The sequence below is a fragment of the Prionailurus bengalensis genome, chromosome C2 (assembly GCF_016509475.1).
Source record: "Prionailurus bengalensis isolate Pbe53 chromosome C2, Fcat_Pben_1.1_paternal_pri, whole genome shotgun sequence".
Classification (NCBI taxonomy): Eukaryota; Metazoa; Chordata; class Mammalia; order Carnivora; family Felidae; genus Prionailurus; species Prionailurus bengalensis.
Genome location: NC_057350.1, coordinates 159,489,794 through 159,505,595, shown reverse-complemented (window position 1 = coordinate 159,505,595; position 15,802 = coordinate 159,489,794). Strand labels below are relative to the sequence as shown.

Here is a 15,802-nt window from a genome sequence, read left to right as displayed (position 1 = left end):
GTGCATTTGGTCCATTTACATTCAGTGTTATTATAGAAAGATATGGGTTTAGAGTCATTGTGATGTCCGTAGGTTTCATGCTTGTGGCGATGTCTTTGGTACTTTGTCTCACAGGATCCCCCTTAGGATCTCTTGTAGGGCTGGTTTAGTGGTGACGAATTCCTTCAGTTTTTGTTTGTTTGGGAATACCTTTATCTCTTCTTCCATTCTAAATGACAGACTTGCTGGATAAAGGATTCTTGGCTGCATATTTTTTCTGTTCATCACATGGAAGATCTCCTGCCATTCCTTTCTGGCCTGCCAAGTTTCAGTAGAGAGATCAGTCATGAGTCTTATAGGTCTCCCTTTATATGTTACAGCACGTTTATCTCTAGCTGCTTTCAGAATTTTCTCCTTATCCTTGTATTTTGCCAGTTTCACTATGATATGTTGTGCAGAAGATCGATTCAAGTTACGTCTGAAGGGAGTTCTCTGTGCCTCTTGGATTTCAATGCCTTTTTCCTTCCCCAGATCCAGGAAGTTCTCAGCTATTATTTCTTCAAGTACCCCTTCAGCACCTTTCCCTCTCTCTTCCTCCTCTGGAATACCAGTTATGCGTATATTATTTCTCTTTAGTGCATCACTTAGTTCTCTAATTTTCCCCTCATACTCCTGGATTTTTTTTATCTCTCTTTTTCTCAGCTTCTTGTTTTTCCATAATTTTATCTTCTAGTTCACCTATTCTCTCCTCTGCCTCTTCAATCTGAGCTGTAGTTGTATCCATTTTATTTTGCAGTTCATTGATCGCATTTTTTAGCTCCTCCTGCCTGTTCCTTAGTCCCTTGATCTTTGTAGCAAGAGATTCTCTGCTGTCCTTTATACTGTTTTCAAGCCCAACGATTAATTTTATGACTATTATTCTAAATTCACTTTCTGTTATATTGTTTAAATCATTTTTGATCAGTTCATTAGCTGTTGTTATTTCCTGGACATTTTTCTGAGGGGAATTCTTCCATTTCGTCATTTTGAATAGTCCCTGGATTGGTGCGGAACTGCGGGGCACTTCCCCTGTGCTGTCTTGAATAACTTGCGTTGGTGGGCGGGGCCGCAGTGAGACCTGATATCTGCCCCCAGACCACCGCTGGGGCCACAGTCAGACTGGTGTGTGCTTTCTCTTCCCCTCTCCTAGGGGCGGGATTCACTGTGGGGTGGCGTGGCCCGTCTGGGCTACTTGCACACTGCCAGGCTTGTGGTGCTGGGGATCTGGCGTATTAGCTGGGGCGGATCGGCAAGGTGCACAGGGGCAGGAGGGACAGGCTCAGTTCGCTTATCCTTCGTAGACCCGCTTCTGGAGGGGCCCTGCAGCACCGGGCGGGAGTCAGACCCGCTGGAGGGAGGGATCTGCAGAAGCACAGCGATGGGTGTTTGCGCAGTGCAAGCAAGTTCCCTGGCAGGAACCGGTTCCCTTTGGGATTTTGGCTGGGGGATGGGCAAGGGAGATGGCACTGGCGAGCACCTTTGTTCCCCACCAAGCTGAGCTCTGTCATCCGGGGCGCAACAACTCTCCCTCCCGTTGTCCTCCAGCCCTCCTGCTCTCCAAGCAGAGCTGTTAGCTTATAACCTTCCAGATGTCAAGTCCCACTTGCTGTCGGAACAGACTCCGTCCGGCCCCTCCGCTTTTGCAAGCCAGACTCGGGGTCTCTGCTTGGCCGGCGGGCCGCCCCTCCACCCCGGCTCCCTCCCGCCAGTCCGTGTAGCACGCAACCGCCTCTCTGGCCTTCCTACCCTCTTCCGTGGGCCTCTTGTCTACACTTAGCTCCAGAGACTCTGTTCTGCTAGTCTTCTGGCAGTTTTCTGGGTTATTTAGGCAGGTGTAGGTGGAATCTAAGTGATCAGCAGGACGCGCGGTGAGCCCAGCGTCCTCCTCCGCTGCCATCTTCCCAGGATTCTCAATAATTACTAATTTAAAAACACTAATAATTGAAGCAAGAATTGATAGATAACGTTCTGGCTTTCATGATAAAATCCCCTGGAATCCTTGCTGGGAAAAACTAACATAAAACAAACTGTTGAAGAAGCCCTCAGAGAATGCCTTCAAAGTGGGCAATTATCTGTGTTTGGGAGCAGGTCAAGACTGGTTTGAAGGGGCTCAAAGGGGCTTGAAGCGGCCCAAGGGCACAGCAACCCACTTGACTTCCAATGTAGCCTCTGCACGTAATTCACCTTCAATCATCTTTTATTTTTCTAAACTTTTTTTCTAAATCATCACTTTCTATCCTACCATGACTGCTCTTTGTTTTTCTTATCCCTACTTCTTCATGCTATCTTCATTACTGCTGGTCTATCATTAAATTATCATTCCCAGTGAGCCATAGCATAAGTGACTCTTAAAAACTGAGAACAAACTGAGGGTTGATGGGGGGTGGGAGGGAGGGGTGGGTGGGTGATGGGTATTGAAGAGGGTATCTTTTGGGATGAGCACTGGGTGTTGTATGGAAACCAATTTGAGAATAAATTTCATTTATTAAAAAAAAAAGAAAAAATAAATTATCATTCCCATAGCCACATTTTCCTCTTGTTTTTATTTAGAAAGAAAATTTGAACAATTAAAATCCACATATTTAGGGAGGTGATTTACCTATTAGCTACACATATAGATAGAGACACACCTTCACCACAGACATGCCTTCAGGCAGACACTGGTCTCCCTTTCTGTACAAGACTCTGTTACTTTCTTGTCTCTTCAGCTTTGTTTGGAATCTAGCTAGATAATGGGAGCAGGGATTCCTGAGGTAGTACAGGTAATCTACAAAGCAAATGTTCTGCCAATGGAGGATTAAGAATTATCTACCTTGCTGTAAAAAGTGAGAATCCTCTGGTAAGCCATGGACTCTTTAAATACAACCACAGAACAGAATATGGCTGGTCTTTATGGAGTCCAAAAAGGACTTACTTAAAAAACATTAATGGTGACTTTACAAACAAGATAAATCATAGGGAAATATTTCATACACGGCTTTTATAACTAAAAATTATTCTTTCTCAATACATTCCAGATGATATATTAAAAAAAATTAGATATAAGTGACATGTAACATTAGTTTTGTGTATATAGCATAATGATTCGATATTAGTGTATATTACACTTACTAAAGTAAGTCTAGTTAACAGCTATCACCATATGTAGTTATCAACTGTTTTTCTTTTTTTTTTTTTTTTTTAATTTTTTTTTCAACGTTTATTTATTTTTGGGACAGAGAGAGACAGAGCATGAACGGGGGAGGGGCAGAGAGAGAAGGAGACACAGAATCGGAAACAGGCTCCAGGCTCTGAGCCATCGGCCCAGAGCCCGACGCGGGGCTCGAACTCCCGGACCGCGAGATCGTGACCTGGCTGAAGTCGGACGCTCAACCGACTGCGCCACCCAGGCGCCCCTATCAACTGTTTTTCTTATGAAGATCTACTCTCTCAGCAACTTTCAAATACACAATACAGTATTATTAACCATAGTACCCATGCTGTATGTTACATCGCTAGGACTAGTTTATTTTATAGCTGAGAGTTTGTACTTTATAACCCCCTAGAGATGATATTTTCAAGCGCTGTCTCCATGCATTTTTATTATGTATGGACTGTTACACTAAAGAACATTACTCCTACACTAGCTGAAGAAACTGGAAATGCTTACCTGAAGAAGCCTCATATTTTTTATAGTCTTAGGTATATACATCCTTTTTCCATATACCAGGGGTAACTTGAAGAGTAGAATTTTTAAAATTTAAAACAACTTCCTGCATTTGTTTGGCATCAAAAGACCACAAATTAAATACATTTGAAAGTATTCTGGCCACTTTAAGAAACATGAACTATCTTTTTCATAATGGTCACTGGATTAACTATATTGATAGAATTATTTTTCCTGAAAAATTAGGCTTTAATTTTAAACATGAACTAGAAATAAGTTTAATTAAATAGGAACTTTTACATACGTGAGGGTTGTTTCCATTCTCGAGACTTGTTCAAGGTCTTCATGAGGGTCCTTGAATCCAGTAAAGTAGTAATAAGACTTGTCCCACTTGATGGGCCTGTCAGGCATCCTTTTAGCCTCTTTGAGAGGCTGGGAACACACATTAGTATTCAAGCTTTGGATATGTTCAACAGATAAACTGCAGGAGTTGAGAATATATAATACTGTGCTTAGCAGATCTCTGGTGTGCAAAGTAAATTTGACTGCTCGAAATCCTAGAGAATATAATTCCCCCAAACAATTAATAGAGATGATTATTCATTTATTTAAAAATAATTTTTCATGCAACATTAATAAAATCAAAATCTTTTAAAACATTTGATTACTGCTTAAAATCCATCCTATCGGCAAATCATCTGTAAATGGAAAACTACTCTTCTCTGAAACTTTACCACAGTATCTTTACCTTCATGAATTCCTCTGTCAGTTTTTCTTTCTAGTCTGGCACTAGAGACCAAACCCATTCCAGCCCAAGGAGGGGATTCAGAATATTTTCAATGCTGCCCATAAATATGGTCTCTATAGTCTAGAATGGAAAAGCTCTCCTATTAGCAAGTATCCATGAAAGATGGTTTCTAGCACTAAGACAAAGGAGGAGAGATGGGAGATGGGGAGGTTTTACTGTAACAATGGTTCAGATGGGAGTGGCCTAGTCTCAGGGGTGACAGAAACCCATCTCAAATTTTCTCTGTGATTATAGGAGACCATCTTCCTATTTGTCCACTCAGCTACCTAGTAACTCAATATTTTTGGCAGTGATGTAAAATTCCCTAACTGGTTAAAAGTTAATTCTTCACAATCTGATTTTGATTTTGGGTAGTCAGCGGGGTAAGGTCAGTAATCTAATGTGTTACATCCTCAATAGGAAATCCACTGTTTTTTCTTTTCTTCATTACTGGGGGTTAGGCATGGTTCCAGCTGAATTTATACAACTTCTCAACATCCTCACCAACTGTGTCACTATTATCTTTCTTCAACTGTGAAGAAATCTGGCTTAAGGAGGTTAGGAAAACAGAGCAAGGGCTTAAATCTGAGTTGACCCCAAGCACAGTATTTTCTCCATTATACCACCCCAACACTGACTCTTTCTTCTTTTTTTTTTTTAAAAGTATTTTTAGTTGGTTTCAAAAATTACACAATTATAAGTACATCCTCACTATGAAATTGGAGATACATATAGTAAAAATAAAAGTCTGTTCACAGGCATACAGACTCACATCTTTACTAGACATAACCATTACTAACAATTAGGAACCTGTGCTTTTCGACCTGCACTGTCTAGTATGGTAGCTACTAGCCCTCTAATGGCAGTTTAGGATTAAATTAATCAAAATGAAATAAAATTAAAATTCAGTTCCCGGTCACATTAACCCCATTTCAATAGTCACATGGGGCTAGTGCCTGCTATATTAGTGCACATACAGAACACTGACATCATTACAGAAAGTTCTCTTGGACAGCACTGCTCTAGACCTTTTCTATGTGCTTATGCATGTATAATACATGTGATATATGCCCATATTTGTTTACACACCCCCCTACAGTTTGAATTGTTTCTTTTTAATATAGAAATAGTAACATTCTAGGTATATTACTTTGAACTTGCTTTTATTACTTAACCAGTTGTCTGTATGTATAGATCAACTTATTCTTTTTAGCAGCTATATATAACAGTCCATATATTGAAGGCAGTGCAATTTTTATTTAACACTTCTGAAACTGATGGACACAAACATTTTTAATTGTTCACTTTTCATATAAGGCTGAAATGTATTTTCTTATCTTGGCCACTGATGACAGACACCAGAGTTTAAATCATTATGAGAGATACACACACGCCTTGCCACACAGACTTAAGGAATCCAGAACATGCAAACTAAGAAGTTTTTTAGTTCAATCATTTGATGGTAAAGTGAGAAGTACTGGCAGAAGAGTTGTTCTAGTTAGTGAAAGAAGAAAGCAAAGTCCAAATTCCTGCATTTGAGGTAAGGAAGAGCTCAGTCAAGGAACAAATCCCCAGAAGAGTTGTCAGGAATAAATCTCAGTTTCTATCTTCTCGATTCTGTTAATTATTTATTCCAATGTAAGGGCTGCTATATAGTGAGGAATGCCTCTACCAATGTGACTACAGAAGCTACACATTTTAATGGTTGTTGGCTATTTGTATATATTATTTCCTGGGGTGCCTGGGTGGCTCAGTCAGTTAAGCGTCGGACTTCAGCTCAGGTCATGATCTCATGGTTCGTGGGTTCAGGCCCCGCGCTGGGCTCTGTGCTGACAGCTCAGAGCCTGGAGCCTGCTTTGGATTCTGTATCTCCCTCTCTGCCCCTCTTCTGCTCACACTCTCTTTCTCTGTCTCCCTCTCTCTCTCTCACAAATAAACATAAAAAAAAATAGAGAGGTGCTTGGGTGGCTCAGTTGGTTAAGCATCTGATTTAGCTCAGGTCATGATCTTGTGGTCTGTGAGTTCAAGCTCTGCATCGGGCTCTGTGCTGATAGCTCAGAGCCTGGAGCCTTCTTCAGATTCTGTGTCTCCCTCTCTCTCTGCACTCCCCTGCTTGCACTCTGTCTGTCTCTCTCTCAAAAATAAACAAACATTAAAAAATTAAGAAAAAAAAGTAGAGGATTTTTATTTCTACTCAGTCACCGCTGACTACAACTACTTGTTTTAGCATTTTTATGAAAGTTTATTTATTTATTTGGGGGGAGGGGAGAGAGAAGGGGGAGGGTAAAGAGTGAGAAAGAATCCTAAGCAGGATCAGTGCTGTCAGCACAGACCCCGACGCCAACGCAGGACTTGATCTCACCAACCTTGCGATCATGACCTGAGCCAAAATCTAGAGTTGGACACTTAACCAACTGAGCCACTCAGGCGCCCCCTACTAGTTTTAACATTAACTCACAGAAGGCTCCTGGTAACTCTTCCACTTGTTTTAATGGAGTATATCTCCTCACAGGCTACCAAAAAATGTAGAGCTAAAGAAACGATTTAGGCCTTTCAGTACTGAAAATCAGTAGTAAACATTTTACCTTGTTACCATCTTAATTATCAGTGATCTTAATTTTACAATCAGATAAAAAGGTTAAAAACATAAAAATCTTTTAAATACTTGTCAGATTTCCAGACTCTGTCATAACGGCAGAGACAAAAATGATTACTAACAAAATTTTTGAAGAGGAATAGGTAATGTAAAATACAAATCACAACATTAGACTATGAATGAGGAGATGTTAGGTCTAGTAACAGCTCTGTCCCTAATTTGCTGTGTGAAACTTTCTAAGTTTGAGTTTCCCTCTGTTTGCTCCTTCCCTAACAAATAAACCTGGTTCATTCTTTTTTTTTTAATTTTTAAAATTTTATTTTTGAGAGAGAGAGAGAGAGAGAGAGAAAGAGACAGAGGGAGGGGCAGAGAGAGGGGGAGACATAGGATCCAAAGCAGGCTCCAGGCTCTGAGCTATCAGCACAGAGCCTGATGTGAGGCTCGAACTCACGAACCATGAGATCATGACCTGAGCCGAAGTTGGCACTTAACCAACTGAGCCATCCAGGCACCCTATAGACCTGGTTCATTCTTTAACTCCATGTGAGGTGAACATCCAAGACAAACCCAGTTAATGGCAGTAGTGGAAGTGGCAATGACTAGAAATGAGCCTGACTCTCCAAAACCCAGACAAATAAAAACTGAAAGGTGATAATATTGTTTTAAAAACTGTAAAGGACTTAACCTATCTTTACAAATTCTATCTGTCAAGGAGAAATCATTAACTCTAAGTAGACAACTATGCATAAGTATGAGGTTTTTCAATTCCTAGCCTAATCTTGACTGTGTATCTATTTGAAGAGTATTTATGAATATTTGGTCTTATACTACTAAAGAATGTATCTCAGCTGCTTAAGAAGAGCACATTTATAATTACTTACAATTTCAAATAGAATTGTGTCATTTAGAGTGATAAACATAATTACTTGTTACGACTACTATTATCATTAACAGCATTCTTCAGTAGGGCTGTGCTTTCATAACAGGACTCTGAGTTGACATTTTGTCTCTGGATAATGAAGAACAGTGTCTTTCTTTAAATAAAACTCCCAAATCAGAGGTAGATGGAGAAACAGACAAGGAATTTCTGATTTCTGATCTCCCACATTCAAACATGAGAGGGTAAGAAAACAAAGAGAAGATACATGATCAAATGTTCATTCCTGGAGAGATTGGGTGGGAAGTGTTTTTCAACATAAAGATCCTGCTTTAGCCCTTTTTAGCCCAAGCTCTCCTCACTCCATGCGAGCTCCTGACAGCCTTATGAGCCCCGGGTATAAGGTAGGGTCTTCACTGAATGCTTCAGTACTTACACACGGTACTTCACCTCTTTCATTTTAATAATGAAGAACCAGAAATTAAGGTCACATAGCTAGTCACTGGCAGAGCAAGAAATAGACTCTAGGTCCCCAAAACGATCACATTTTGAGTTTTCTAATAGTTTGTTTCAAGAAAAAACATTATAGTGCATTTTCTAATTGTTTTGACCTTAACTCACAGAAAGCTCCTGGTAAACCTTTAAATTATTTTAAGGTTCACTCCAAAAATAAAGTTATTTCCTCAAGGATCACCAAAAGAGTATATATTTAGAGAAAATATAGACACTTATTTGCCCTTCATTTTAAGTATTTCTGGATCTGGATTAAAGTAGTAACAAAGGATCAAAAAGAAGGCTGTATATTGGGGTGCCTGGGTGGCTCAGTTGGTTAAAGCAACTGACCTTGGCTCGGGTCATGATCTCACGGTTCATGAATTCGAGCCCCGCATGAGGCTCTATGCTGACAGTTCACAGCCTGGAGCCTGCTTCAGATTCTGTGTCTCCCTCTTTCTCTGCCCCTCCCCCACTCACACTCTGTCTCTCTCTGTCAAAAATAAATACTAAAAAAATAAAAAATAAAAAATAATAATAATAAAAAGAAGACTGTATATTAAGACTGATTAAAAAGAGCCAAAAGGCACCTGCATGGCTTAGTCTGTTGATTTCAGCTCAGATCATGATCTCTTAGCTCTAAAGATTGAGCCTGTGTAAGGCTCTGTGGTGACGGTGTGAAGCTTGCTTGGGATTCTCTTTCTCTTTCTCTCTCTCTCTTTCTGCCTCTCCCCATCTTGTTCTCTCTCTCTTTCAAAATAAATAAATACCACTTAAAAAAAATAAATAAAAGAGCCTAAAGCTGGAGTTGAAAGGCCTAAGTTCAAGACCCATACTCCATCTCCACAGTCCTGGCAAAATCCCCGCACATTACCAATTTATTTGGGCAAACACTACCTACTTCAGAGTACTTTGAGGACAAAATAAGGGATTATAGGCTGTACTTTAAAAAATGTAAATTGTTATAAACACGTTTAACACTTAAAACAACACTGAAATAGGAAGTGGACAAATAGATTAAAAAACAACTTTAAAGGGGGCACCTGGCTCATGAGTATCTGACTTCGGCTCAGGTCATGATCTCATGGTTCAGGGGTTCAAGCTCCACACTGGGCTCTGTACTGACAGCCTGGAGCCTGCTTGAGATTCTCTGTCTCCCTCTCTCTCTGTCCCTCCCCGACTTGTGTTCTCTCTCTCTCAAAAAAAATAAACATTAAAAAAAATTTTTTTTTTAAAGTGGACAAATAGGAACATTTTAGTTTTACAGACAAAAAAGTTTAAACATAAAAAATGGCTTGTTCAAACACAGGTAGCCAGAAATAGAATCTAATTCTAGGAAAACAATTAAATGATATTATTACTACTTTTTTTTTTTTTTTAAGACCAAGTCTTCAATCCAAAGGTATTCTGGCAACAACACACTTAATGAACAGATTTATCACAGAGCTTATAAGGGAAACACTAGAAATGAGAACACATACCGGATGTGCTAAAGGGTTCCTGGCCTTCAGAAGAATTCTGCTCTGTTTCTCTTACATAAAATGTAAGCTGAGTTGGTTTCAAAGACTTGGAGCCTGGTTTCTGGAGGTTTTCTAAGTAGACACTTAATCTCTTAAGAGAATTTTCATTGACTTCCTGGGGAAAAAAAAAAAACAGTAAGGGGCATTTACATGCAAAATAGAACAAGGAAACAATTATACCCTGACCTTTAAACACATTATTTTTTTTTTTAATTTTTTTTTTTTCAACGTTTGTTTTTTTTTGGGGGATAGAGAGAGAGACAGAGCATGAATGGGGGAGGGGAAGAGAAAGAGGGAGACACAGAATCGGAAACAGGCTCCAGGCCCTGAGCCATCAGCCCAGAGCCCGACGCGGGGCTCGAACTCACAGACCGCGAGATCGTGACCTGGCCGAAGTCGGACGCTTAACCGACTGCGCCACCCAGGCGCCCCTAAACACATTATTGACGGTATTAAATAATTACTATCAGTGTTAAATAATTTAGTGTTAAAAATGTTGGGATTTCATAGCTCTCTGGTGAAGAATAAAACTGGACCCACGTCTTATAACATGTAACAGAATGAACTCCTTATGACTAAGATGTGAAAAAAAAGTAACTGCCTAAGTAGTGGAAGAAAACATGGTTGAATTCCTTTATAACCTTGGTGTGGAAAAAGCCTAACTATGACTCAATCTCAAACTGATACAGGATTGATACATCCAATTACATAAAAAATTTAAAAACAAAAAAAGTCACACAAAAAACCACACACACACACACACACACACACACACACACAGCTGTTTACATACAGATAAGCTACTGAGAGAAAATATTTTCAAGTTATTTGTCTCTATAAATGGCTCTTAAAATGACCACCCAGAGGAGATTGGTTGAATTACAGTACATTCATTCAATGGAGTACTATACAACCAAAAAAGAAGGGAGAGAAAGAATGTGGTGTAGAAGTCTAGGAATTGACATGGAATTATTTCCAGTGTTTTAAGTGAAAAAAGTAACATCCTTTAGTGAAGGAACAGCTCTACAGAACGGCATAAATAGTAACCATGCTTCTTATCACTGTAGATTTCTTCTCAGACACATTGTGCGATCTGAAATTAGGAACACTTTATTTTTTTACTTTTATTTTTATTTTTTGAGAGAGAGACAGAGAGAGCTTGTGAGCAGGGGAGGGGCAGAGGGAAGGGAGGGGAGAAAGCATCCCAAGTAGGTTCCATGCTGTCAGCACAGAGCCCGATGGGGGGCTCAAACTCATGAACCGTGAGATCATGACCTGAGCTGAAATCAAGAGTCAGACACCTACCCGACTGAGTAACCCAGGCGCCCCTGTTTGTCTGTTTAATTTGATTATAATATGCTGTTCTTAGCTGTGATCCAGTGGACTAAGGTACATTTCCTGCTAAGACTAAATCTTATTATGTTTTGCTACAAGTTTCTACTTTTTGCCAGAAAGAAATAGGCAGAACAACCAAGAAAGAACCAAATAAAAATGGTTGCCTACAGGAAGTTCACAGGAATGGGGTAAAGGAAACAGGGACAGGAGTGAGACTTCTGAGTAAGCTTTGCATTTAGTTTTGATTTTTGAAACTTGGAAATGCTTTGTGTATTTTACAATGGAGTTAAAATGAAGAAACAATAATAAAACAGCGATAACTGTGTTTCACTTTGAGACCCTGGCCTGATGCTGACTAGATGGCACTTTAAGTCTGCTTCCCTAGAAGAGGGATGGGGGTGTCCTGCACAAGTGCAGAGAAGACCGGACTGAACATGTGGTGCCAAGAAGGGTGAACTGCCTGCTCAGAGCTGGCCTCTTGGTGCCAGTTTTTGACATGTGAGGGAAGGGGACACACACAGCAGCAGAAACACTATGGCAGGGCACGGGGGACAGAGTGCTGGGAAGCAAGGTGGGGTGGCAGGCAGTCTCAAATGGCGCAGTCTGGGAGAGCCTCATGAAAAGGAGATACTTAAACAAGAAAGGAAAGGACACGCCACACCTATGTGACCAAGTCCCAGTAGAAACCCTGGACCCACGGCTTGGTACAGAGGAGGCACGCAAACACAGTGAGAGAGTAAATGGAAATATAGCTGACTCTTGAACAACACGGATTTGAACTGCACAGACTCACTTATCTGCAGACTCTTTTTGGATAAATACACAGTAAATGTATTTTCTCTTCCTTATAATTTCCTTTTTAAATACATATTTTTGATAGAGGGCACGAGCAGGGGAGGGACAGAGAGAAGGGGACAGAGAGGACCTGAAGTGGCTCTGCACTCTCTGTGTAACTGACTGAACCACCCAGACACCCCTCTTCCTCATGATTTCTTAATAACATCTTCTTTTCTCTAGCTTATTTTAAGACTTTAGTATATATTACACATAACATGTAAAATATGTGTTGATTATTTATATTACTGGTAAGACATCTGGTCAACAGTAGGCTATTAGCAGTTAAATTTGGGGGAGTCAAAAGTTACATACAGATTTTCAAATGTGCCATTTATGTGGCCATTCAGAGCACTAAAATGAGACCATCTTCAGAGGGGACAACCAAAATGAAAACCCCATAAGCCATGCCCCTGATGTGGAGACAATCACTGGTAATCTGAATGTATTGGGGACCTCTATCTATGAGGGCTCAGATAACCAATGTCTGGGGCTCTTCACGGTGACTCCCCTAAACCAACTGTCTATCAGAAACCCAGAGCCTCGGGTGACTCTAAATATAGAAGAAAAACTGGTTGATTTCCTTCTTAACACCAGAGCTACTTTTTCTGTCCTCCTTTCCACTCCAGGCCAACTACCCAAATGCAGCATGATGATTAGAGGCATCTCCGGAAAACGTCTAACTAAATTTTTCTCTCAGCCCCTGGGATGTATATGGGGAAACCTAATTTTTTCTCGTTCTTTCCTGATAATGCCAGAAAGCCTTGCTCCCTTGCTAGAAAGGGACATTACAACTGAATTAGAGACTATGGTGCTACCAACTCCAGGACAGATAAACAGTCATGTGAGTTTTTGGAAATTACTAGACATTGTAGGCTGTGCATATCAGGGTTCAGGAAAATAGTTTGCCTGCTATATCAATTATTAAAGGAGACTCAATCCCACCTACTCTCCAAAAAGATAAATAAACAAACAAACTGGGGTCTGACTCCTAGACACTGTTTCTAGCCCTTGGAATGGTTACAAACACAGCAGGGCAATTACTATCACCAAGCTCACAGAGCTAAACATCATTAAAACACAGCACCAGGCCTTTCTTGAGGGAGGGACAAACCTTATCAAATGGCCCAAAGGATGTTTACTAAACAAAAATTTGTCAAGGACAGTTGTGCAAGTAGTGTCAGCCTGTGAAGTGTGTCTTAGAAACAATCCTTTCAACCACAAACTTGTTCCCTCAGGCAATCAAGGAACCCAAGGCTATCCAGGAAAGACTAACAATTAGGTTTCCCTCATATGCCAAGGTCAAAGGAATTCCAACACCTGTTGGTATGGATTGATACTTTCACTAACTGAATAAAGGCCTTCTCCTGCAACACAAAAAAGGCACAACAAGTAATAAAAGTTTTGCTTTATAAAATAATACCCAGGTTTGGTTTACCTAAAATTGTGCAAATTAATAACGGTAAATGGCTGTTTTGACTCTTTCTCTAATAGAACTCCTGGCTGTTAAAAAAGTTTTACACCTCAAAATAAAGCAGGCCGTCTGCTTATACTCAGCAAAACTCTAAATAATACCTCACAAGCATTAGATGCTTTAAATTTTTTTAAATTAAATTAGGGCCGGGGCGCCTGGGTGGCGCAGTCGGTTAAGTGTCCGACTTCAGCCAGGTCACCATCTCGCGGTCCGTGGGTTCGAGCCCCGCGTCAGGCTCTGGGCTGATGGCTCAGAGCCTGGAGCCTGTTTCTGATTCTGTGTGTCCCTCTCTCTCTGCCCCTCCCCCGTTCATGCTCTGTCTCTCTCTGTCCCAAAAATAAATAAAACGTTGAAAAAAAAATTTTTTTTTAATTAAATTAGGGCCAAACTCTTGGAAATAGAGCCACCACTGCTCTCTTGCTTCTCCATCACCTGGGTTATGAGAGACTCCCCAACATATATTGTTTACATAGTCAGGGTCTCTCCTAGACTGTTTCACATGTTTGGAAACTGTAGACATTATCTTAAGATGCCACCTTGTTGGTCAGTATAATCTTTACTTTGAGTTTTTCTCTTTGTGTCTGCTAATGTTTATGCAACCTCATGCCTGCCAGCCTTCCTGTAAAACCATACTGTGGGCCACTCGAACAATCCTTGAGTAGACTCTAACTGCTGTACCCCTACACCGTCCCTTATCAGCTTGAAGAAACCAGAACGGTCATCATCCCTGTTCCCTAATGGCAGTTAGGGCCCCTGTTCCAGGGGGAGGAATGAATAGGAAAAGAGTTAACATGAGGCAGGGAGAGATAAGGGACCTTCAGGGAGGCAGACTGCAGCTGCAGGTGGGAGGCTGAAGAAGCAGATGCGATTTTCCCCTTATAAAATCCTTTTTGGGTGCCCTCCTTCCATTATCAAGGGTACAAGGCAGGGAATGTAAATGAGACAGACAATCTAACCCTAAGGCAACAGATGCAGGCCCTTGGTTCTACCCTAACCATCTTACACCCCTGGGTCTGGGAGCGATTACCTGCGAGTCTGACCGCAGACACTCACCCCTTTAAACCAGGAGATGCGATATGGATAAAGGAGTGAAACGTCCAACCCCTAACACCCCTCTGGAGGGGTCCCTTCACTGTCATTTTGTCCACCCCTACTGCAGTAAAGGTGGCCGAGGTAGGTCCCTGGATTCATCACAGCAGAGTGAAGCCCGCATCTCGAAACTGGGAGTGCCTTCCTGATCCATCAACGCCTTGCAAGCTGACCATATGGAAGAAGCAATCTGCAATCCCAGAGGCTCTGGGAGACCGCAGCCCTGCTTCAGTCACTCTGGAAGCTGACTGATCTAGGCACGGCAGAAGCTTGAGGAATGGACGGTCCGGTGAAACAGAAGACTGTCCTTATTTTCTATGTTTCCTTACTGTGATGCACTGTCACGCCTTGTTTCTCACCGTTACTGTGATTCTTGCTCTACTCTTTGCCATAGGATTGGCCGAGGCTGACCTGGAAATGTGGGGAGAGGTTTCTATTAGCACTCACCTTCCTCTTGGGGATAGGATACTTCATTGGTACCAACATGGGGAAACAATGGCCATAAGAGACTAGAAAATTAGATTCCCACAAACCTTATAGTGAAACAAAATACCCCAGTCCTACTACCGGGGTCTGGCTCCTCAAAAGCTCAATTATTGGGAAAAAAACGTTTTGCTTGGTGGAAAAAAAGTTCATCATCGTCTCTGTTAAAAACTTAACATACCTAGGCCAAAGATTTTATAACCGAACTGCCCGGAAAATCCAATGGTGGGGGACCCCAGATCACCTTGAGCCAGATCCCCATTCCTTGTCTAACTTCTCTCATCTCTGAGAGGCCTGGGACAATGTCGATGCAGCCATCAAATGGCAGGCCCAGGTGGACTATACTAGATTATGTGGAAGGACAGCCTATATAGTACTTCCCTCCGTCTGGTCAGGGTCATATGTACTGAAAACTATTCATCCATCTTTCTTCCTGCTCTCACTTGCTAGAGGGAAACATTTGGGAGTCCAAGTGTATGGGGACAGGGAGACTCAAAGGAAGCAGTGTGCCTTACAAATTGGCAATTAAAAAGATAATAAATGGCTTCCTGAGTGTGTAATCCAATATTATGGCCCTGCCACCTGGGCAGAGGATGGTCCCGGGGCTACCACACTCCCATTTACATGCTAAACCATATGATTAGAGTGCAA

General features: G+C 41.2%; 1 protein-coding gene across 3 annotated transcripts in view; it reads right to left on the bottom strand.

Moving 5' to 3' along the window:
• The window catches only part of TCAIM (T cell activation inhibitor, mitochondrial), a 77,803-nt gene that overhangs the window by 27,744 nt on the left and 34,257 nt on the right, over positions 1–15,802 (bottom strand). For all 3 annotated transcript variants that reach the window (XM_043595928.1, XM_043595929.1, XM_043595930.1), the window contains exons 4-5: positions 9,898–10,051; positions 3,969–4,221 (exon numbers count right to left, since the gene is read on the bottom strand). In XM_043595928.1, coding sequence (XP_043451863.1) covers positions 3,969–4,221; positions 9,898–10,051 — 407 coding nt within the window. The remainder of the gene's footprint in view (positions 1–3,968; positions 4,222–9,897; positions 10,052–15,802) is intronic.